The sequence below is a fragment of the Gossypium hirsutum genome, chromosome D11 (genome assembly GCF_007990345.1).
Source record: "Gossypium hirsutum isolate 1008001.06 chromosome D11, Gossypium_hirsutum_v2.1, whole genome shotgun sequence".
Lineage (NCBI taxonomy): Eukaryota > Viridiplantae > Streptophyta > Magnoliopsida > Malvales > Malvaceae > Gossypium > Gossypium hirsutum.
In genome coordinates, this window is record NC_053447.1 from 17,383,930 (window position 1) to 17,407,423 (window position 23,494).

The 23,494-nt window shown below is 31.5% G+C and overlaps 3 protein-coding genes across 10 annotated transcripts; 2 read left to right on the forward strand and 1 right to left on the reverse strand.

The window, feature by feature from the left end:
- The first annotated feature begins 1,545 nt into the window (after positions 1-1,545).
- LOC107912665 (receptor-like protein kinase FERONIA) lies at positions 1,546-5,589 on the forward strand. 4 transcript variants are annotated; one of them, XM_016840957.2, is made up of 5 exons: positions 1,546-1,696; positions 2,131-2,200; positions 3,279-3,343; positions 3,980-4,060; positions 4,130-5,589. In XM_016840957.2, exon 5 carries the CDS (start codon positions 4,154-4,156, stop codon positions 5,201-5,203), a length of 1,050 nt encoding a protein of 349 aa, XP_016696446.1. In that variant the 5' UTR covers positions 1,546-1,696; positions 2,131-2,200; positions 3,279-3,343; positions 3,980-4,060; positions 4,130-4,153; the 3' UTR covers positions 5,204-5,589. The 4 variants fall into 4 exon arrangements, with proteins under 4 accessions (XP_016696446.1, XP_040962255.1, XP_016696444.1 ...); XM_041106321.1 differs by having other exon boundaries at positions 3,980-5,589; XM_016840955.2 differs by lacking the exon at positions 3,279-3,343.
- A 3,204-nt stretch (positions 5,590-8,793) lies between these two features.
- LOC107922794 (protein PSK SIMULATOR 1) lies at positions 8,794-12,733 on the reverse strand. 5 transcript variants are annotated; one of them, XM_041106324.1, is made up of 4 exons: positions 12,074-12,422; positions 11,029-11,614; positions 10,150-10,764; positions 8,801-9,038 (listed from the first exon to the last, which is right to left on the reverse strand). In XM_041106324.1, the coding sequence occupies exons 3-4, from the start codon at positions 10,471-10,473 to the stop codon at positions 9,000-9,002; spliced, it is 363 nt and encodes a 120-aa protein (XP_040962258.1). In that variant the 5' UTR covers positions 10,474-10,764; positions 11,029-11,614; positions 12,074-12,422; the 3' UTR covers positions 8,801-8,999. The 5 variants fall into 5 exon arrangements, with proteins under 5 accessions (XP_016708454.1, XP_040962258.1, XP_040962257.1 ...); XM_041106323.1 differs by having other exon boundaries at positions 11,029-11,446; positions 11,551-12,422; XM_016852965.2 differs by having other exon boundaries at positions 8,794-9,038; positions 11,029-12,422.
- A 3,929-nt stretch (positions 12,734-16,662) lies between these two features.
- Positions 16,663-22,435, forward strand: LOC107912667 (gamma aminobutyrate transaminase 3, chloroplastic). Its single transcript, XM_016840959.1, has 19 exons — positions 16,663-16,821; positions 17,810-17,946; positions 18,209-18,293; positions 18,413-18,485; positions 19,024-19,121; positions 19,293-19,385; positions 19,530-19,603; positions 19,703-19,741; positions 19,825-19,913; positions 19,990-20,066; positions 20,166-20,240; positions 20,495-20,542; positions 20,635-20,718; positions 20,808-20,895; positions 20,972-21,050; positions 21,436-21,526; positions 21,616-21,694; positions 21,897-22,012; positions 22,218-22,435. The coding sequence occupies exons 1-19, from the start codon at positions 16,780-16,782 to the stop codon at positions 22,296-22,298; spliced, it is 1,548 nt and encodes a 515-aa protein (XP_016696448.1). The 5' UTR covers positions 16,663-16,779; the 3' UTR covers positions 22,299-22,435.
- Positions 22,436-23,494: the final 1,059 nt, after the last annotated feature.

A 23,494-nucleotide genomic window follows, 5' to 3' on the forward strand; every position in this document is an offset into this window, starting at 1 on the left:
ATTAGATCTAACTAATAAATATAAAAAACCGTATCCTTAATCAAATCTAAACATAAACTGAATTCTTTATATTCAAAATAATTTTTTTTCGTTTCCAAATTTATACAGAATCGTGTAGATTATTCATTTTCTTTCCTTTTTATTTTTTGATAAATAAAATTAAGCAAATGATAAAATTGATCTAAACCTTATTGGATATTCTCAAGCAAGCTTGATTGGAAGTCGAGCATGGATGAACCGAAGAGAGAAAGGGAGCATAGATGAACCGAAGAGGGAAATGGAGCATGGAACCAAACTGGTTTGGGTAAAGTTGAGGGTAAGTTTCTTATGGTGGTCGTTTTAGTCATTGAAAGTGTAGAGCTCGTTTGAAGAATCCGTGAAACAATGTAGTTTCAAGAGGGCGAGAATATTGTAGGTAAGATAGATAATGTGGTTGTAGGGGTTGATTAGGAGGTTAAGGGAATGAGTTCGGGAAACTTTGTTGAGGGTGGACTGCCATAAGTCACGACTGATAAGGTCTTCAAGTAAGGTGAGCTTGTGGACTAGGTCATTAAGAGATACAACGTTAAAGCGATGATGGATGATGAGGGTTTGTAATTGTGGAGTGAGAAGATACTATGCATGTTTCATTTTGGTTTAGACTTTCGCCTTTTTTTTTATATACATAAAAAAGTTTTAACAAGTGGAAAACATAGAAAAACTACGTAAAGAGACGAGAAGGAAGGAAAACAGAGGGAAAAGCAAAAAAGAATGGAAAATAAAGAAAAAGAAAAAGAAAAGAAAAGTTAAACGAACATAAAGAAAAAAAATTAAATTACTTAAAATGAAAAAAAATATGGGGGCTAATTGTATAATTTAACCTAAAATTTTTGTTTGAAATGATTACATCATTAACGGCAATTAATAGCTCAGTGACTAAAATATTACAACACGTTAACATAAGTAACTAAAATATAACATTTTAAATATAAATGACTAAAATGTAACATGATGTAATGACCCAAAATTCACGGGCATCGAAAAAGTGCAATATCGGGCCTCCGTCTTAGTAAACCGAGTCCATAAATAATTATTAGGAGTAATTATGAGTCTAGTAATGTGTCTAATTAAGTTTTAATTAGATGAATTTAGTTTAATTAAGAGAAATTAAGAAAAATGACTAAATTGAATTAGGGGTAAAAGTTGAATTATATATTAATAGAAAATAAAAAGGATTAAAATGGAAATTAAGCCATTAACAAGAAATGAGGCGGCATATATGTAATAAAAAATCTAAGATTTTTATGTTATATTTTAATTATAAAATTAATTATTTAGATATAAATTATGTTAAATTAATTTAAAATAATAATTATTATATTAAGGAAATAAATTAAATAAAGACAAATGTATGGTGATGATAATAGACAAGTGGGTGGTGTTGGTAAATACATGTATGATAATAATAAACATATGTATTTAATAATAAAATATGTATTGTTTATTAATTAAGTAAATATATATTATTATATTATTATAATTAAAACAATAAAGTAAAGAAAAGAAAGTAAAGTAAAGAAAAGAAAGTAAAGAAATAAAAACGAAAAAAAGAAAAAGAAAGGAGAAAGAAGCAGAGAGCATTTCGAAGCAGGGGAAGAAAGAATAGGAAAGAAAAATAAAAGGGAAAAATTGGGGATTTGAAGCTTAAAGTTAATTGGTAAGAATTTGTCTTTTTTCTCTTAAATTTGATGTTTTAGAAGTTTTAAAACAAGATTTTGATGGAATTAAGTTGATATTTTGTAAGTTCATAGGTTTTCAAGTATAGTTTATGTTGAACAAAAAGATGAATTAGGGATTTAAATGAATGAAATTCAAGTTAGAATAGGTAAAGGGATTAAATAGTAAAGTAAGCTATAAGTTTTATGTTGTAGAGACTAAATTGAGGAAAATTCGAAATTAGTGAAATATGCTGAAAATTTAGCAGTTAAATTTGAGTTTGGATGAAATTTGAATAGAAATAGAGTGTGAATTAAATTAGAAAAGTAGATAAATCTAGTTAGGACTAAATTGGAATTAAAGTATAAATAGGATGGAAATTCTATTATTATAAATTAATATTGTAATTAATAGTGTAAATTATTATTATTGTAGCTAACAAGGAACCCAAGGCATCCACGAAGAAAGGAAAAGAAAAAATGGACGAGTAGACACGAGAATCACGGTTTGTATTACTATAATTCAGATCTATTTATTATTAATTGTTATATTTTAATTAAAATGCATGGTAAGTAAAATTAGGTAAGTAATTGAAATGATAATAGTGATTTCAATTGAATCAAATTGAATTGAATGAAGAAAATATGTAAGTATTTGAAATGTATATTGAATGAAAAGTAATTAGTGATTTGAATTTGATTGGAAAATGAATTAAATAAAAGTGAATTAATTTATGAATATGTGAGAATATGTGAATTGTGTATTGATTGAAAAGTGGTTTGAATTGAATCGAAATATGATTATATGTGATTATCTGAAATATGTATTGATATTGAATTGTTTATTAATTAGAGAGTGGAAAAGTGAATTTGAATTGAATGGCGAATGTGTATGTATAATTGAATTATATATTGATTTGAATGTGAAATTGTAATTGAAAAGTGATTCTTGAATTGTAAATGAAAGTGAATTGAGAATTTGAATGCCCTATTAACTAGTTGGGCTGAGTCGGATATAATTGGCATGGCATAGGATTTGGAAGAGTATGAGATATATCGGCTTTGCCGATCAGGCACTTTATGTGTCGTATTTTAGGCACCTGTGTGTCGTATCAGGCACCTCGTGTGCCATTTCAGGCACTTATGTGTCGTATACTAATCAGGTACTGTGTACCGTTTTAGGCACAATGTGCCGTACTGGTGTGTTTGGGTTGGAATCTGTGTATCCGTCAAAGTCCAGATTGTTAATAGGGTGAATAATTGAAATGAGAAAATCAAATGAATTTGATTGATTGTAGTATTGAATATGAGAAAATTTAAAATTGTGGATTGAAATTGAGATTGAAAATGAAAAGCATGAACTTAATATCATGTAGTGATTGAAATTGTTACATGTGATATGTGATTGAAATTGAAGAATAGCTAAAAATTGTTAATTAATGAAAGTTTAAGAATGAATTGATATTTGAGAAAATTAGATAGTTACATGCTTGGTAATTATAATTCTTTATTGCTATTATAATTTGAATTATGGTAATACCACTGAGTATGGAATACTCAGCGTACGGTTGTTTCCGTGCATAGGTTGATAGGAGTCCAGTGTCCCGGTCCAACATCCGAATAATCCCGACTCCAACATAAAGATTTTGGTGATGTTTTCTTCCTTTAAGTGAAAGTGACATGTACATAGGGATTATAATAGTTATTTTGGTATGTTATATAATTTTGTTGTAAAGAAAGGTATTTGGTGTTTTGATGATTAAATTAGTAAAATGGTAGAAATTGTTTATGGCATTGGTATTGAATTGAAATGGCTTGAATAGCTTTATGAGCTAATTAGAAATGATAATAGGGTTTTCATTAATTAAGCTGTTAAGTCAATATGTCAAATATGATTTAAGTATATTTGAGTATATAAATGCATTGGTTGAAATACTGGAATTGATTTGGTTGCAATTTGAAATTTGCAGGAATGATTAAATATCTATAAAGGGGTTATATTGAATTAAAAAAAAAATGAATGAAGTCAATTAGTAAAAATTTATATGAATTTATGATTATATTATAATATGTTTGTTATTTATTTAAGAATTATTTATAAATTATCCGATATGCCTGGTAATACCTTGTAACCTTGTTCCGGCCACGGTTTAGGGTTAGGGGTGTTAAAATGAATATTTTTACCATAATTTTACAGGATGGTTGTTATTTGTGCTCGTTTAGTTTTGGATTCATATAAGAAAAATCAAACCTTAATTAGTGCTGAAGTGTTTCATGTCTCTCAGGGCACTCTATGCTTTTGGCCTTTTGCTTCTCTGCATGTTTTGGTGCCCAACAGCCTCCTTTGATCAACTCTCAAAACCCAGGTTCTAACTTCTTCAATAATCTTCTACATTTTTTTCTTATTCTACTGTTTGATCGACCCTTTTCTTCAGAAAAAAAAAACCCAGACTTCTTCAATGTCACTTTTACATTTCTTTCAAGTCTCTAAAAAAGCATTTGGCTTCGTTTCGCGACAAGAGAGTCAACCAAATTCCACACTTCCGGAGGAACTATGCATTCGTCAGTTTTCACTAGCAGAGATCAAAGCTGCGACTGCCAACTTCGATGAAGGCTTTATTATTGGTATAAGTAATTTTGGATCTGTATACAAAGGGGTTATAGATGATGGGACCTTTACAGTTGCTATCAGACGCATGAAATTTAGTCTTAGTGCGTTCCGAACTGAAGTGGTATTCCTTAGCCAGCTGAACCACTTAAATGTTGAATCTCTCATCGGATTCTGCAATGAGAAGGGGCAAACAATCCTTGTTTATGAATACCTGAGCAATGGGTCGCTCTTTGATTGTCTCCATGGTAATGGTATCAGTTGCAATCCAATTGCCTGGGAAAAGAGGCTACAAATCTGCATTGGTGCAGCGCGTGGATTACATTACCTTCATACCGGAGTAAAGTATATAGTACTGCACCGCAACGTGACCAGCAACACTATTCTTTTAGATCATGAATTGGTTCCTAAGCTTTCTGGGTTCTTTTTGTCCAGGTTAGGGCCTCATAGCATGTCAAATGCTTCAAGTAAAAAACAGTCACTAGATGTGATGGCTACTTTCGGATACCTTTATTCAGAAAATCTGTTAGGAAAAAATGATGTCTATGCATTTGGTGTTGTCTTACTCGAAGTAATTTGTGGTAAAACACCAGTCTTTGAAGCAAATGGTCAGGAAAGATCTCTGGCTGCCTGGGCAAATTGGTGTTTCAAGAATGGGACCCTTTATCACAATATTGATCCATATTTGAAGGGGAGGATAGCCCCAGAGTGCTTCAACAAGTATGTGGAGATTGCTATGTCTTGTATCTCTTATAGCGCAGATGAACGACCATCCATGGGTGAAGTAGAGTCGACTCTACAGGATGCACTGGAACTGCAAAAGAAAGCAGACTCTGAAATGAAAAGTATAATTCCTCACAGCGAGGTCATGTATGAAGATGAACAATTTTGTGCACCTTAATAACAGTGAAGAATGAAAAGCCATGAAGTGTGATAAAATTTCTGGCAATGATAGCACAGCAGTTGGGGATTTAATAGCCATTCAAGTATGAAGATACAAAACAGATGTGCTTTTAGTTGATGTCTATGGGAACTACACAGTGTTCTGTTTGTTTATAGAAAGTTTCTTCTTCTATTGCTATTGAAGATCTTAACTCATATATCTATCCATACATGCCATTTCTAAATTTGTTAACAGAATTAGTGCCCTTTCTCATTAGCATGTATGGACCAATTTTTTTCTCAAATTACAGGACTTTTGTCTACTTGTCAAGGAAAGGAACATGTGATTGTGTTCACGGATTTGCTTGAGTCAGTTGATGTTTAAAAATTGTTTGTTTGTTTTCATTTGCCTGTTTCGATTGCCAGCTAGAAATCCAAGTAACCAGACCACCATTGCTTCAACTTGCCCATATTCATTCTCCTTGTCTGCATTTCTTTCTGTTGGCGTTTTGGAGGAGCAAAGGAAGAAAAACAGGACACAGAACAAGGCAGGAAGATGCAAGAAATATTTTTACTTGCTCATAAATGTGTAGAAAGGGAGCTTGTGGCTTTTAGCTCATTTTGCTCATTTTTTCAATCAGAAAAACAGTACATTTATAGTCAAATACATCACTAAATACTACCTACTACCACTAAGGGTGCGTTTGGTTCGCTGTATTGGATTAGAGGTGTATTGGGATTAGAGGTGTATTGGATTAGAGGTGTAATAGCTAATCCACTGTTTGGTTGAATGTAATGGAATAGAGGCGTAATAGTAATCTTGTGTTTGGTTGAATGGAATAGAGGTGTAATAGCATAATGGAAAAAACTAAAATGACTAGAATACCCTTAGCATAAAATTGTTTTGGTAAATGATTATTGTTATTGTTATTTAAATTATAATAAGATTATTATTATCAATAATAAATAATTTAATCATATTTAAACATAATTATTATTAAATATATTTTAATTAAAATATATAATTTAATAAAATTCTTAATAATTAATATTCTTATATTAATTTACTGAAATCATAATATATGATACTGTAAAATATAAATTAACATAATTATTATTAAATATACTTTAATTAAACTATATAATTTAATAAAATTCTTAATAATTAATATTCTTATATTAATTTACCGAAATCATAATATATGATACTGTAAAATATAAATTAACATAATTATTATTAAATATATTTTAATTAAAATATATAATTTAATGAAATTCTTAATAATTAATATTCTTATATTAATTTACTGAAATCATAATATATGATACTGTAAAATATAAATTAACATAATTATTATTAAATATATTTTAATTAAACTATATAATTTAATAAAATTCTTAATAATTAATATTCTTATATTTTACTCAAATCATAATATATGATACTGTAAAATATAAATTAACATAATTATTATTAAATATATTTTAATTAAACTATATAATTTAATAAAATTCTTAATAATTAATATTCTTATATTAATTTACTCAAATCATAATATATGATACTGTAAAATATAAATTAACATAATTATTATTAAATATATTTTAATTAAAATATATAATTTAATGAAATTCTTAATAATTAATATTCTTATATTAATTTACTGAAATTATAATATATGATACTGTAAAATATAAATTAACATAATTATTATTAAATATATTTTAATTAAACTATATAATTTAATGAAATTCTTAATAATTAATATTCTTATATTAATTTACTGAAATCATAATATATGATACTGTAAAATATAAATTAACATAATTATTATTAAATATATTTTAATTAAAATATATAATTTAATGAAATTCTTAATAATTAATATTCTTATATTAATTTACTGAAATCATAATATATGATACTGTAAAATATAAATTAACATAATTATTATTAAATATATTTTAATTAAACTATATAATTTAATAAAATTCTTAATAATTAATATTCTTATATTAATTTACTCAAATCATAATATATGATACTGTAAAATATAAATTAACATAATTATTATCAAATATATTTTAATTAAACTATATAATTTAATAAAATTCTTAATAATTAATATTCTTATATTAATTTACTCAAATCATAATATATGATACTGTAAAATATAAATTAACATAATTATTATTAAATATATTTTAATTAAAATATATAATTTAATGAAATTCTTAATAATTAATATTCTTATATTAATTTACTGAAATCATAATATATGATACTGTAAAATATAAATTAACATAATTATTATTAAATATATTTTAATTAAACTATATAATTTAATAAAATTCTTAATAATTAATATTCTTATATTAATTTACTGAAATCATAATATATGATACTGTAAAATATAAATTAACATAATTATTATTAAATATATTTTAATTAAAATATATAATTTAATGAAATTCTTAATAATTAATATTCTTATATTAATTTACTCAAATCATAATATATGATACTGTAAAATATAAATTAACATAATTATTATTAAATATATTTTAATTAAACTATATAATTTAATAAAATTCTTAATAATTAATATTCTTATATTAATTTACTCAAATCATAATATATGATACTGTAAAATATAAATTAACATAATTATTATTAAATATATTTTAATTAAACTATATAATTTAATAAAATTCTTAATAATTAATATTCTTATATTAATTTACTCAAATCATAATATATGATACTGTAAAATATAAATTAACATAATTATTATTAAATATATAACTTGAAAATTATATTCTGCATAAACATAATTAACTTATACTAAGAAAAAGTTAGATGAAAATGAAATTGTACATCATAATCAATATGTTCAAAAGTTTTACAACATCAAAAAGTTTGAACATTGATATTTAATGGTGAGAAAGAAATCTTCTGACCCATTCCAATCGGGCAACAGAAGGTAAACTGAAGAAAACGATCATTTGAGTTGGATGATCGGGAATTTTACTCAAAGCATCATACCGCTGATCGTCGGTTAAACCTTCAATTGACCATAAGGCTGAATATAATTTGAAGCTTTCTCTTCCATCTTTTCTTCAGACTTCTGCTGAACTACCACCTCGGAGGCAATACTCATACTGATTCTATCGCCAACGGCCTGGATTTTTTCCCCCAACAAGGTGGCAGCCTCCTCAAATGAAGCATACACATTATCACGAGCATCATATTTCTTTTTTCTCTTGTTTGAAGATGAGGAACCCCCTTGATCTCTATCTCCTCGCGGATCCATACCGGAAACATCCATGTCGTCTAAAGAGACGTCAGCTTCGCAGTTATAGAATGTGTTTCTCTATTCATTCATATCTGTAGTACGATCATCCTCAGCATGTATTTCTTCAAGAACATCAGCAGCTGTTTGAGCGTCTTTCCCAGTCGCCCGATCTCTTGCGTATATGGCAGTAAGCTGGTTGTAGTAAGGGAAAGAACGATGTCTAAACTGAGAGGCTTCTTTGTGACTCTGAAAAAAACGAGGAAATCATATTAGTTATAAGTTTTGTAAAAAAGCAAATAAATACTTGAAATACATTTTACCTTAACATAGGATTCCCAAACTGCATCTTCAGCAACAACGAGCTGCCTATGCTCGTCCCAACCAAAACCGCTGTTGTTTTGACCATTAAGCATGTCGTAGACGACTGACCATCTCCTTATTAAAAAAAAGGCACTAGGTGGATCAGGTGTGCACTTGATCAAATGCACCTTGCCCTTGAGGCACTTTTGTTGTTTGGCGCTAAGGAGCACACCTAGAGAACAGTGTGCAATAATAGATCTACAAGGAAAAATATAATAGAATTAAGTCACAGCACTGCAAGAGTTGCAACATAAACTTAGCTTGTCTCATTAATATCATTGTAAAGCAACTTTACATCATCTCAATCAGTGCACATTGCATAATTGAAAAGGAAACAAACAACTTTCATACCCTTGATCGTACAAATTCCAAAATTGGTAATACTTTCATATTTACAAGCTTCTTCCTAAACAAAGTAAATGGGAAAAAAAATCACTTTGCCTCAGTGAAATCTAGAGATAGCGCACTCTGATCATATACAGAAATTAGACATAAGCACCTAGATAAGGTTCACTAAGCGGTATATATAATAGAGAAAACAAGAAGCAACAGACATACATTCTTACAGCTACTGTGGTCTTAGAAGAAGTTTCCAAAAGGCATGCATTTCAACTTTCACCCTTGGCTGAGGATAGCTAGCTTTCAGACAACATGATACAGCACAATACAACAGCATCTGCTAATTACCTAGTAACTTCTCTTGGTCTTTAATTTACATAACTAATTTCACCTTTAGCGCATTCTATGTTGTCACAAATTGTACTCAGCTAGTTTCAAAAGTCAAAGCCTATCCTCGGTCCTATATCTAGCAAAAAGATTATTGACCAAGAGATGGGAGGAAAACAGACAGCCTATTTAACCACAAGTGACTATGCCATTTATCATCTTGGAAAGACAGAGCCCATTTATATGGCTTTGACTAAAGAGGAGTTTATTTAACACACAAATGACAGCTCTAGGAATTAGGCCGTAAACCCCTTTTATTCATCATGCAAACACACTCTAGAGAACAAGAGCAGTTGACAACGAAAAGATAACCTTCCAGGCCCATCTACTCAAGAATATAAACCTTTACATCCTTTTGCAATTGGTCAACACCTTCTGCATCGATATCCTTCCAAGTGAAAAAATCTGTGACTAAATGGACTGCAGACAACAATAGCCAGACCTCGTCCAGCATCTCTAAGCCCTCACATAAGTATAAAGCAATCTAAGAAAAGAGTCTATGCTGATACAATATAAGCAACTATGGAGAAAACAGAAAATTCGAACTAAATTTTGTATGGGAACAAGTAGAATTTGAGCTTACTTTTGCTGCAGTAACCTGCTTAGATTTTGTTGATCTCGATTTATCTGATAACACCCTTGACAATCGAGGAATTCCATCATTGATATCATCTGCACTTGTCCCATATGGAGCTGTACTGATCTCTGGGAAGGAGAACGGTTCTCCAGACACCTTGTCTGCATTATCCTCAGCTGGAGGGGGATTTGATTTGGCGTTTATCTTAGCAGGAAGTTCACGGGTCTGAAAAACTAATCCAGTCCTTTGACCAATATGGCCATTAACATGTGGGAAGCCTCCACTGGGAGCATTATCTACAGTGGATCTCCTCGAGCAAAGCCCACCCATTTGTGCTAATAACGAGAAATTTTTATACTTCAGTATTGATTGAAATTTGCCATAAAAGGCCAAGAACCTCAAGTATGTACAAGAACAAACACTGCTTCCTTATTTTTATCAAAGCAGTGATACAATGTAAATCAAAGCTGCTAACTTCCCACAAAACTAATAGGGCCCCTAGCTACTTATTGAATCAAAGCAGTCTAAACCTAAAGATGACCCATGTCCCAGCAAAGCATTCAGAGTACCAATTTTCATTCATACTTAAGCTCCAGTCCATTAACACCAAGTCTCGCCAAACTGTAAAACAGCAAAAATAGAGGCAAACTCATCAATAAAAATTCCAAATAAAGCAGTGAAGAATGAACAAAACCTAGCTCAAAGCATCTAAAATAAACATGCAAAATCGAACTTAGGAACATAACAAGTAAAATGATTTTGGCCGTGCTGACTAAAACAAAGAATCCCCAGAATGGATCCAAATACCCATTAGCAAAAATAATCAGAACTCTGAGATCAAAAAAATCGTTCAATATAACCAAAAACAATAAAAGATAAGCTTACCAGGTGGGGAGATAGACAAAGGGTTGGATCTGAGAAGATAGGAAAATCAAAAGGTATGCCGGGCTCTATTGTTCACTAACGAACAAACAGATAGGAAAATGAAAAGGTTTGCCGGGTTCTATTGTTCACTAACCAATAAACAGACCAATTTTACCAGAGAAGAGAGAGAGTAAAGTACAAGGGTCTTTTTTTTTTCAACGACGGTGATGTTAAGATGAAGAGATCAGTAACAACAGCAAAAACAAGGGAAGATCCTAGATAAGATGTATGTTTAAATTAAAATGAGAAAGTTAGAGAGTGAGAAGACTTCAGTTCCGAAGGGGTGTGTCAGAGTTTGAGTCAGAGGCAGCTGCCTTCCATCTCAGCTTCTCTCGTCGCTGTTGATGCCAAACAAACAAATAGTCTCTCTTTTTCTCAGCTGCAAATCATAGCATGCAACAGAGAATTTAACTAACAAAGTAGCTAGCTGCCCCCAACCACACGAAGCAATACAAAAAGACACAACAATTTTAAAAACTTCACCATCAGGCAAGCCATTTGTTTCAACAATTTGTTTAGCCATGTCAGCCATATGGGAGCATTCAACCTAGGAAAGGGAAAAATATGAACAGCATTTGACAAATAAGAGATAGACGCCAGGAGTGTAAGAATTTAGAACAAACAGAATCCGGCAAACATTTCACTCGGAACTGATTGATGATATAATTGAATTATTGAATCCAATCACAGAGAACTATTTACCTAATGAACTAATCCTACTACAGCTGCTAGCTTAACTACTCTTGAACAATAAACACCAAACAGGTCCAAACCCCAGCATTAACAAGCACAAAAAAAAATATTATAGAGGGAACAAATGCCCATGGAAAGGGTAAAGAAACCTCATAAAGCCATCAAGCAAACAACTCGCAACAAGAACCATTAATAAATGGTACAAATTAACTACCAAAATTGAACAATATTTTCCCAGATATTTACTCAAGCCCACATTTATTTAGACCAAACAATATAACTTTATATAGGACGCAATAGAGATGGAGAGAACCTGAAGGTTATGGGATTTGATATAGCTCCAGATATGCTTAACAGCATCGGAACGGGAAGCCTCTGGGGCTCCAAGGAATCGAGCCAAAGTAGGAGAAACAGGGGTAAGTTTAAAAATCCCAGAGGGTCGAGTGGTAGTTCGAGGAGTAGCTGGTTTTTCAGTCTTGGATTTTGAAGCAATTTACATTGCTAATTAAAACAGAGAAAACGAGACAATTTACATTGCAATCGAGTTCCAATTTCCACCAGCAACAAAAACCTTTAAGAAATAGAAATCTACTCGGAACTTAAGCTAATTAAAATACAGGAATCCATATAAATTTGAGAGCAAAAGAGAGTTAGAAATATGAATTTACCTTTTCAGTTGCAGTAAACTCCGAAAATAAAAGGTTGAGAAGGCCAAGCGTCGATTCTATTGTAATCTTCAGCAAAAGAAAGACAGAAGGAAGAAACAGAAGACGGAAAGGGGAAGCAGGAGGGTAAAACAGGGTCTAAAACTCAAGCAGCACCTAATCTGAGAAAGAGGAACGTAATAGAAATCGGTGGATTTTGGGGATTAGGGGTGTAATGTAATAGACGGGTATTAGCCAATACCCTGAACCAAACAGAGGATTGAAGTGGGATTAAATGGGGCCCACCGATTAGGGGTGTATTGGCATAGCCAATACACCCAACCAAACATGGTGTAAGTAGTCTAGTAACTTGATAAACATTGCTTGTACACATAAACAAGCCACCTAAACTAGTCATTCAACACCTAAATGTATCAAGCTGTCATCAGCTTGTTCATTTTCAACTAAGTTTAATTACAATGTAACTAAACAAAAAACATTGCTGTTACAGCAAGCATATGTGCAGCAGCATGTTTACAAGCTGCATGCACTTCAACCAAAAATATCACAGCAGCATGGTTGATCAATTTTCAACACTTTCCTCGGTGGCAACAGATATAATCACCTATTATTCACTTAAAAGTGAGACACCATTTTTTCAATCCCACAGAAGTTTTCTCCCCGTATATATATACACATATGGCCTAACTAATTCTTTAGCCCCTAAGAGTTCTACTTGAAACCCACATCACTAATGGCCTGGGGTTCACTGCATTAAGGAAGCATCTGACTTAAGTCTCTTGCAAGCAAAACCATCTCAATATTTCTTAAGCTCATAGCCGGTGCAATAAAAGGTAATGTATATAAACAAATGAGCATCCACATCTCTCCCTTCTTTAACCAGTGCTTTTCCCACTTGTAAAGCAAGGCCAGCCCTCAATTAATGACCTGCAATACCTACATTTCTGCTTCCATTCCTTTTCACTGATTGATTTTTAATGCCTCAATGCTCTTTTAGATCTTACAGAGCTTTCTGAAGACCTCCGTATCCCTTCTTATAGTAGAGATAACACAGCGTGGTGCTCCCCTAGGTCTAATGAGCACAAAGTCAGGCAGGGCCGGTGACTGATCCCATTGTAGTACTGCTACGAATATATAAATCCATCCCTTTCGTCAATCAAAGTCTGGGGTAGCTAGAAGGTCATCCACCGGTTTGGGGCAAAGAGCATTTTCCTCTGTTCTGCTATCTTGTCTTGTAATCACACTGCCTCATTTGGGGACTGCACATCAGCTGTAACTACTTTTAAGTACTGTACACATCAGCTGATGTTCTATACACATTGCTTTTAGTATATGTATTCGTAATATGCATTTTTTTTTAAAAGATAATTTTTTGTTGTATCATTCATTTTTACGTGGATTTAATTTGAGTTATGGATATTGATATATAAATATATACATATGTATATAATTAATGTGGTAAATTAAAAAAAAATCTTTTTTTATATATTTAGATGATTATATTATGTAACACAAATATTAGACACATGCACTATAAGAATCCATTAAACATAAATTTAGTTAAACTGGTGACATGGGACATGTTAAAACAAGTGAAATTATCATGCCCATTGGAACTGTGTAAATTCCAACATTCGTCGTTGATAATAACTTATATGAATAGAAACAACAGCAAAATACCCTCAATAAAAAGCCTGATAAAAATTTTGTTCACAAGTTTTATTATGTTCTAAAGACCAATCCTTCCAAAGAAAAAATCCAAAATATAGAAGAGAGAAAATAACAAAATTGTTATTAAGTAATATCGGGCCAAACTCCCTTCCATTATTATTTTTATCCATTAGTATCCAATACAAATTTAATCACCATTCATGACCGAATCCTATACATATAAATGGTGATGATACATTTATTGGAAAATAATGAATTAGATATTAACTTGTGATGATGACATATTTTTTAAACAAAACCTTTGTAGTTGATTTCATGATCATATTCTCTTATTTTTAAAGGATAGGATCTTATAGATTCACAGTGCACAAACAATGATTGCTTTTGTGACTATAAATACGACCATTTTTCTTAAAATAAATAAATGAAAACAATCAAACAATTCTCAGCAATCAAAATTATGGTCCAAAGCCTTGTGCTTTCTGATGTCTTTTCATGCAATGCTCCTGATCCTGTGTAAATGTTGATTACACTTAAAATACACACCGCAGTTCCTAGTAACCAATGTGCAATAAACCATGCACTTCCTCCCTTGGATCCCCTAAACATAATGCGTTATATATGCTTCAATTTTACACTTTATATGCCAAAATGCAATATCATGTTGTTCATGTAGGGTGTGCTTGGTTGAGTGGGAAAGTGAAGAGATGAGAGGAGAGAGTGGAAAAGTGGAAAGAAATAAATTTTGAGTATGCTTAGTTGGGATGAAAAGTGAGAGGAAAAAAAGATAGGAGGGATATCGTTTTTCACTCTAATACATACAAAATTAATCCTTCCAGAATGGAATGATAAAAGGAGAGAAAATGAGAGATAAATGTATATTAATTCAAAATTATTTGAGTTATTTAAACAAAGCGTTAAGGGTAAATTATAAGGGCAAATCATATACGAAGGTTTACCTGCATGAACGTAGAGCTCCAGTCAAAGCTTGCAACCATATGATACCATATAAAGCTCCCCTTAGTCTTTGGTGATGATTGTTGAAGGAGTTATTGAAGTTTTTGATGGACATGATTGCTCCCACTGTAACTAGAAGTACAAAAAGTATTTGCTCAACATAAATTTTACTCTCATCCTTAATATTTAACAATCTATGTAATTGTAAATCTCAAAATTATAACAAATTTGATCTGTGATTATATCAATAATCATTAAATATTTATGCATCTGATTTAAATCATAATGTGAAGTTATATTAATTTTATGATTTCAGTTATTTCCTATCGTCTGTATTTATTGTAATGCTACCAAATGACTATGATCCATAATAAAAAATTACCTGATAATAAAATAAAAATTTATAAAAATTACCCTAATATATTAAATCCTACGTAAATCTTCTTAGGAACCCTTTAAAGTTTAAACCATACTTGTTAAAGCCACGTTATCAAATAGCATTTCTACACGTTTAAGATATGTTTACTTTTCAAAACGAAAAAAGGAGAGGATTATTTGCAAATGAAGAACACGTCAAGGATGCACTTTCCAATGATGAGGCTCCCTATCGTCCCTTTTTTTCCGCTTAAAATATAATAATAAATTTTTGTGAAGATAACACATTCTCTATATTATTAATATTGTTAATATAAAACATAATAATTTAATAACTCATTCAACAATAAAATTGGAAGTCGGTTGAGTCTTAGCTTAAATGGTATCGACGTAATTATTAGTGTAGATAAGCGTTAATTTGAGTACGCTGAAACGCATTATCTTCCTATTTAAGAGTTGAAAAAGACTATGAACAATTTTAAACATTGTAACAATTTTATTTTTATTTTTGCAAGTTATCTTGATGTGATGTTACGATTAAGTGGGGAAGAATCAGATTTTATATTTTATGTTGTCTAATTATTACATAATAAGAATATTTATGTAAGTAGTAACGAGAATTTTTACAATAAGAATGACAAGAATTAAATTATTTTTAACTTTTACATTAAAATGAATAAATTTAAATCTTATATTTAAAATTTAGATAACCTCTTAAGTTAGACTCAATTTTTTGAAAGAAAAAAAAATAAATTTAACAGCATAATAGAAAATAAAAGATTAAGGTTACCAAAATTAAGCAATTTGAATATTCAGTATTTATTTTTTTCTTTAAAAAATTATATAAAAAAATATTTTTATGGCAAAATTCAAATTGCTTAATCATGTAACCTAACACTTACTTTTTTATGTTGTTCTTCTAAAGTAAGAAATTATTTAAATATTTTTATCAAAATCATTTTAATTTAAAGGAGAAAATCATTTTAATTTTTATAATATACTTCTCATCAATTATATATTTTAATTTTTATACACGTATAATTTAGAAAAAAAATGTGATAGAATAATTTAAATAATTAAAAAAAACCAAATAAGGAATTGGAAGATATTTGAAAACTATTTGATTGACAAAATAAATAAAAAAGAATCTTCATGTTAATTTGACAGGCTGCTCATGGTGGTGGCCTACTTGTCATTTGTCCTCGTTTATTTATGGATTCATATAAGAAATATCAAACCTTGATTAGTGCTGAAGTGTTTCATTTCTTTCTCAGAGCACTCTTATCCTTTTGGCCTTTTGCTTCTCTGCATGTTTTTGTCCTAACATTGGATAATAAAGAGAAAAAAAAAAATGGTGCCCAACAGCCTCCTTCGATCAACTCTCAAAACCCAGGTTCTAAATTCTTCAATGATCTCCTACATCTTTTTTTCTTTTTCTACCGGTTGATCGACCCTTTTCTTCAGAGAAAAAAACCCAGACTTCATGTTTTTCTCTTACATGTTCGGTTTCATGACAAGAGAACCCATTTTTTTTCATTTCTTCTGATTTTTGTCAAAAAACTTATAAACTCCCAACTTTTTGGCTGAGTTAGAAAGAAGAAGCTTTTATTAATTTATTTTTTTCCTTACTTTATGTCGTTGTCATTATTTGTCTGACTTTTATACGGTTTCCAGATTCTATGAATCACATGATGCTGTAGAGAGATACTGAATATCATCTTTTAATACTTTCTGGGAATTTAATATTACAATAATTTTCTTGTTTGTTGTTTTGGATCAACTTTTAATTATCTGTTAGCGATATATGTTGAAAGGTTATATGATCAGATTTATTCAGGAATGGAATATTCAATGTTGAGAATTGCTACTGAATCTACTACCTTCATTGACTATAATTTTAGGTTCTGTTTGGCTTATGAGAAACCACTGATCTGCATAAGTATTATTTATGGTTAACATAGCCATTTTGTACACTAATCCCGTATTTCTGGATCAGTTATTACCTTCATGTATTTTTTGTGAATCTATTAATGTGAAACCTTTTCCTTTGAATGATCACAATACAGCATTGAATAAGAAAACAAGTTGTAATAGAAATAGAATTTAAGAAGAATTGGATGATATCTGAACTTTCCATTTAGTTACTTATCCTTTATACTGAAAAGAAGATAAAAGTAGGAATTGGGGGATTTGAACTTGGGATATCATTTTTGGACAGGAACTATTCACAGAGTGAGGGGTTAGGCCTGATTTGGGTCATTTAACATATAAACACATGCAAAAGCTAGAGGAGCAACATCCACTTGATTTTTCTTCTTCCTTTTGGTTTTTGTATTCATTTCTCAAACATCATATTGATTTTATTTCTCTCTTATTTACAGCTTGGTTCATATATAAAAAATGCTGCTGCGTACAGAAGTTCTATGGACCACCCACTTAAGGGTGCATTACTGGCAAGATTATATAGTACTGAGCCATCTTTGCAGAGAGATGATTCAGATTTAAAGGATGGCAATGGGTATGTGAATTTATGTATCAGTAACTTGGTATTTAAACCTTTGTTCATGTCTGTCCCACCTCATATAGGTTTGTCCCTCACTTGTTCATGCATTTGCTCTTATCATGGGTACCTTATTTTGTGCTTGTAGAAAACAATATCTGAAGACATAACTTGATGAATATTTTTTAAGATATATGTTAATGTCTTATGGTTTATATTTGAAGATGCTTGTTATATTGATGCATGTGGGGTGTATAAAAATGTAAGTCCTTCATCTCAGGTTTAAGGGGCATGATATGCTGGCTCCATTCACAGCTGGGTGGCAGACCACTGACTTACATCCCCTGGTTATTGAAAAGTCTGAGGTATGAGTCTAAGTTGTTTTTCTTTTACTTATTTAAAATTGTTGCTTAGGTGAATGAACTCACCTCAACAAATGCTGTTTCATCTTTTCTAAAGCTCCTCTTTGCTCCTGCTGTGATAGGGAAGCTATGTTTATGATGCCAATGGGAAAAAGTATCTGGATTCTCTCGCTGGTCTATGGTGTACAGCATTAGGTATTGATGTCTTGTAATTTTAGAACCATCTCTTGGCTCATTCAATATTCTTAACCATTGCCCCTTTTTTTTATCTTTCTCATCTTGACTTGTATTGAAGATTGTGATTCACTAATGATAATAACTCGAATTTAATGGCTGCGACTAACATCAATTATAGTGCTAGTAATGCAGTTGCACTTAGTCTTTACTATAATCTGTGATGACCGTTTAGGAATATAGTATATTATATGTGCCTGCACGATAAATGTATGTATTCACTTTGCACCTTTTAGAACATTCTGTATCTGGATCAAGCATTCTTTATTATTCTTGCATGTCAAAACATTTGCAAATGTACCATAAAATTGAGTTAAGAGCTTTTAACTTCTCAATGGTGTTCCCATTCTAGGATAACTGTTAAATCAGTTCTATGCCTTTTCTAAATGTGCACTGCATCTTCATGTTTACCTTATGCATTTTTAAGCAACAGAAGGAAATGAACCTAATGCTATGATGTTAGGGCAGAAGAATTCTTATGTTTACTAAATTCTTGCAGGAGGAAATGAGCCTCGACTTGTGGAAGCTGCAACTGCTCAATTAAACAAGTTGCCATTTTACCATTCTTTTTGGAATCGTACGACAAAACCTTCACTGGTATTCATCGATGTTCTTCATCCCATGGTTTCATCCATCTAGTGCATTAGTTTTGAACCATTCTTTCTTATTAGGTTATGTTGTGTTCTGCATGATGCATTTTATTGTTCATATTGCCTTTGTGTTTGTTATTTCAAACACGTTTAAAGAGGAAAAATATTGATCTTACAGGATCTTGCAAAGGATCTTCTTGAAACTTTTACTGCAACCAAAATGGCAAAAGTCTTCTTTACAAACAGTGGATCTGAAGCTAATGATACTCAGGTTTATTATAGTCTAATAGTAGTGTTTTACATATCGTTTTTGAATGTTCATATTAGTAATGGGTATAATTTGATGGTTGGTATAAACTAAAAAAGTGAAGTTGGCACTTGCTGATGTTTAACTTTCTGAATTATATATATGTAGGTGAAGCTCGTTTGGTATTATAATAATGCACTTGGAAGACCAAATAAGAAGAAATTTATTGCTCGAGCAAAATCGTAAAATCCAACTACTCAATCAATACTATTCTTCTGTGCTTCCCTTTGTGCTATTTCTTGAATACTTACCATCCTTTCCCTTTCTCTAAATACCTCCAGATATCACGGTTCAACTTTGATATCAGCTAGTCTTTCTGGGTAAAATTTACTTTATATTTCAAAATGTTTATACTTAATCCTTGAAATCCTGGAGTTCTTAAACTATCAGATTGCAATTACAGACTTCCTGCTCTACATCAAAAGTTTGACCTGCCAGCTCCATTTGTGTTGCACACTGACTGCCCTCACTATTGGCGCTATCATCTAGAAGGTTTTCAAGTTTACCAATCTTTCTGAGATATACTTTTGAACATTCAAAATGATACTCATCTTTATTTATGTCTCAGGTGAGACGGAAGAGGAATTCTCAACAAGATTAGCCAACAATTTAGAGAACCTTATTCTGAAAGAGGGTCCAGAGACGGTAATGTCAGCTAATATGTTTTAACACGAAATGGGAATCTTTTTTTCAACTAGAAGGGGTTTGTTTGTATAGCTGACCTAGCAAGTTTCTTCATCTTAGATTGCTGCATTTATCGCCGAGCCTGTTATGGGAGCAGGAGGTGTTATACCTCCTCCTGCTACTTATTTTGAGAAGGTGAGCTTTTAATAGCTAATTATTGCTATACACTTGAAATAACTATTTCTTTTGCTTTTTGGTACCATAAACATTTCAACCTGTTTCTCCTTATTTACTGGAATATTCAAATAGGCAATGCTAGTACAAACTTAGTTTGATTCATACAAAAGCATTAATAATTTACTGCAATTTTTCATTTTTTTTTCCTACTGAGGTATCTTTCAAAAGTTCTCTGGAGTTTTTACTGATATAACACTTCAAATATCATGCAGATACAAGCTGTTGTGAAAAAGTATGACATACTTTTTATCGCTGATGAGGTACTCTACTATCTCTGTATCCATATTGATTTTGGTATCTTAGAAATCTTTCCAACCTTTGTTCTTAAGCATGCTTTTGCGCTTTGCTTTAGGTTATTTGTGCATTTGGAAGGCTTGGGACGATGTTTGGATGTGACAAGTACAATATTAAACCAGATCTTGTTTCACTAGCAAAGGTGAAGCTAGAAAGTATTCAAGTATTATATAGGCTTTAACCGTGAGATAATTCTCATATTTCAGCATTTGCTGGTATTGTGTTTCGCAGGCTCTTTCTTCAGCATATATGCCCATTGGAGCAGTCATGGTGAGCCCTGAAGTTTCAGAAGTCATTTATTCTCAAAGCAACAAACTTGGTATGTTAATACTACTCATTGAAGGGCATGTGTATATTCATTTTTTTAGCCCCTCATCGAATTTCGCTCATTTCAGGTAGTTTCTCTCATGGATTCACCTACTCTGGGCACCCTGTATCCTGTGCTGTTGCAATTGAAGCACTCAAGCTCTACAAGTGTGTTTCCATCCTTCCTCTAAATAGAAAATATTACATAATTTCAAAATGTCAAGATTGCAAATAGAAAAGCTTGTTTATAGCTGTTATTTCATGGAGTAGTTGAATTCAATGCAGGTATCTTGGGGTAAGTCTTCATGTTATCTTGAAGGCAAATGAGTGACCAAAATAATAACCAAAGAATACCATTATGAAAACATTACCAAGCTTATTTCTTCAAGTTGTAATGGTTAAACAGTGTTTCTACTTAAATCTGTTTCACGGTTCAATTTTCATCCATTCTCTACTCAATCAATTAACCTGCAAAAAGTTGGACATTTTCTGACTCGAGTTATTTCTCATAGTGCATGTGATACTTAGGGAAGTCTATTTCATATCCTTGCAGGGAGAGAAATATTGTTGAGAAAGTGAAGACCATTTCTCCGAGGTTTCAAGATGGTCTAAAATCCTTTTCTGACAGTCCTATTGTTGGAGAGGTGCGTTCGGCATTTGAGACATCCACTTTATGCGGTCAATATGTAGTAACAATGAGACATGAAATTGTTATCCTTATCTGATTTTGCAGATCAGAGGTACCGGCTTGATTCTTGGTACTGAGTTTACAGACAACAAGTCGCCTAACAATCCGTTCCCTCCTGAATGGGGCAAGTTCTTCTCTCTACTTACTCTTTTTTTACTAAGGCTGCTGTCTACTTACTACTTCACTCTTTGAGAGGAAACTAATAATTTGTCTTACTGCATGATTATGGATTTGAGTTGCTGGTTTAATATAAAGGCAATTGAGTGTGATGATTTCATATTTTGTTATTCCCTCTATCAGCAAATTATTGATGATTTCCTCCATAGGGGTTGGTACATATTTTGGAGCACAATGTGAGAAGCATGGGTTGCTAGTACGTGTTGCAGGTGACAACATAATGATGTCTCCACCATTTATAATTACTCCTCAAGAGGTTGATGAAGTAAGTTTTAAGGACGTTATCCCTATCTGCTGAATTATCTATAGATTTCATAGTATGTTCTAGAAACTTTCCTCAGGCAACTTTCTTGGTTTAATCAAAGCTGAAACTGCATAAAGATGAATAACTATGGTTGACATATGGAAATAGCAATTCTAGGTGTTGTTAAGCAGAGTTGTAATAACCCTGAACTCGTTATCCTCTGCAGTTAATAAGCAAATATGGGAAGGCGTTGAAGGCTACAGAGGAGAGGGTGAAGGAACTCAAGTCTCAGCAGAAGAAACACTGAATAGGTTATATTGATGATGGTGAAAATTATGTATGCTGCTTCGTGTGAACTGAAAGCTATTCGCAGGGTTCGTACTTGGGACATGTTTTCTGTAAGATATATCTGGTGCCTTAATAAAGAAACTGTTTTTAGTCTTACTTTGTTTCTTGTTTTTCTCTTACTTTATGTGTGTGTTTTGTTTCGATGTTCAGCTAAAAATACTTTTGTTATTGCTTTCTACTTGTATTCCCAAAACGTGGATCTTGCTCTGATAGTCTCAAATAAATTAAACACGATAAAAGGGTTTCTTATTCCACAACAATGAAAGAATTGTTTCATACTAATGGATTCGGTTTGAGTGGATTCTAATGCACCAGGCCTCCTAATACTTTTCTATAAGGTCCTTTCTATTACTATCATACACAAACTTAGATCTATATTTTATCAAATACGAAAGGTGATTGTACAAAATAATTGCCCCTGAGATATTATACCTGTACGAAGAAGTACTTCAAGTTTCAATCAAGCATAAAGAGATTGATGACACTTCCTTATCTTTTGAGTTATTCTATAAGATCCGCTGACATTTGGTCTAAGGATAAGCAATGGAGTGGAAGGGGTAAATGTCGTCAAATCTATTATCACGTCATAATTGACATGTCTTACTCCACTATAGATGTATAATATTGAAAAATATTATCACTTTCACAGAGGATGCATCTATCCTTCATCCTACTTTATCTAATATTTTAAATCTTTTTAGAGTAAATAAATATTTGAACATAATTTTTCAAAAAAAAACATATAGGCTTTTCTATAATATATTATTACAAATTTATCCATGTGATAGTTATATGTAGACAAGGATAAATAGTAATTTCATATAATGAGGCAGGTGAAAACAAGCAAAGCAATTGTCATAATTTCTATACCTATTGTCCAACAAAATATCCTTACATTATGCTGTTCAAGTTTTGTTGTCCCTATTTTCGTATCTATCGATTTATCTTATTGTTCAGGTGCATTTCTTGGATCTGAAAGCCATTTCAAAACAACGCAAGATTTTTGGGACTTTGAATGGTGATACCGATAATAGTGCAATAGCGAAAGAAACCTCTCAAAACTCCATCACAGTTACGGGTATTCAGCTAGGGCGGAGGGCACTCTAAATCGGACACAGGGAATGATCCATTAAACATGTTGAGGAAAATTTGAAT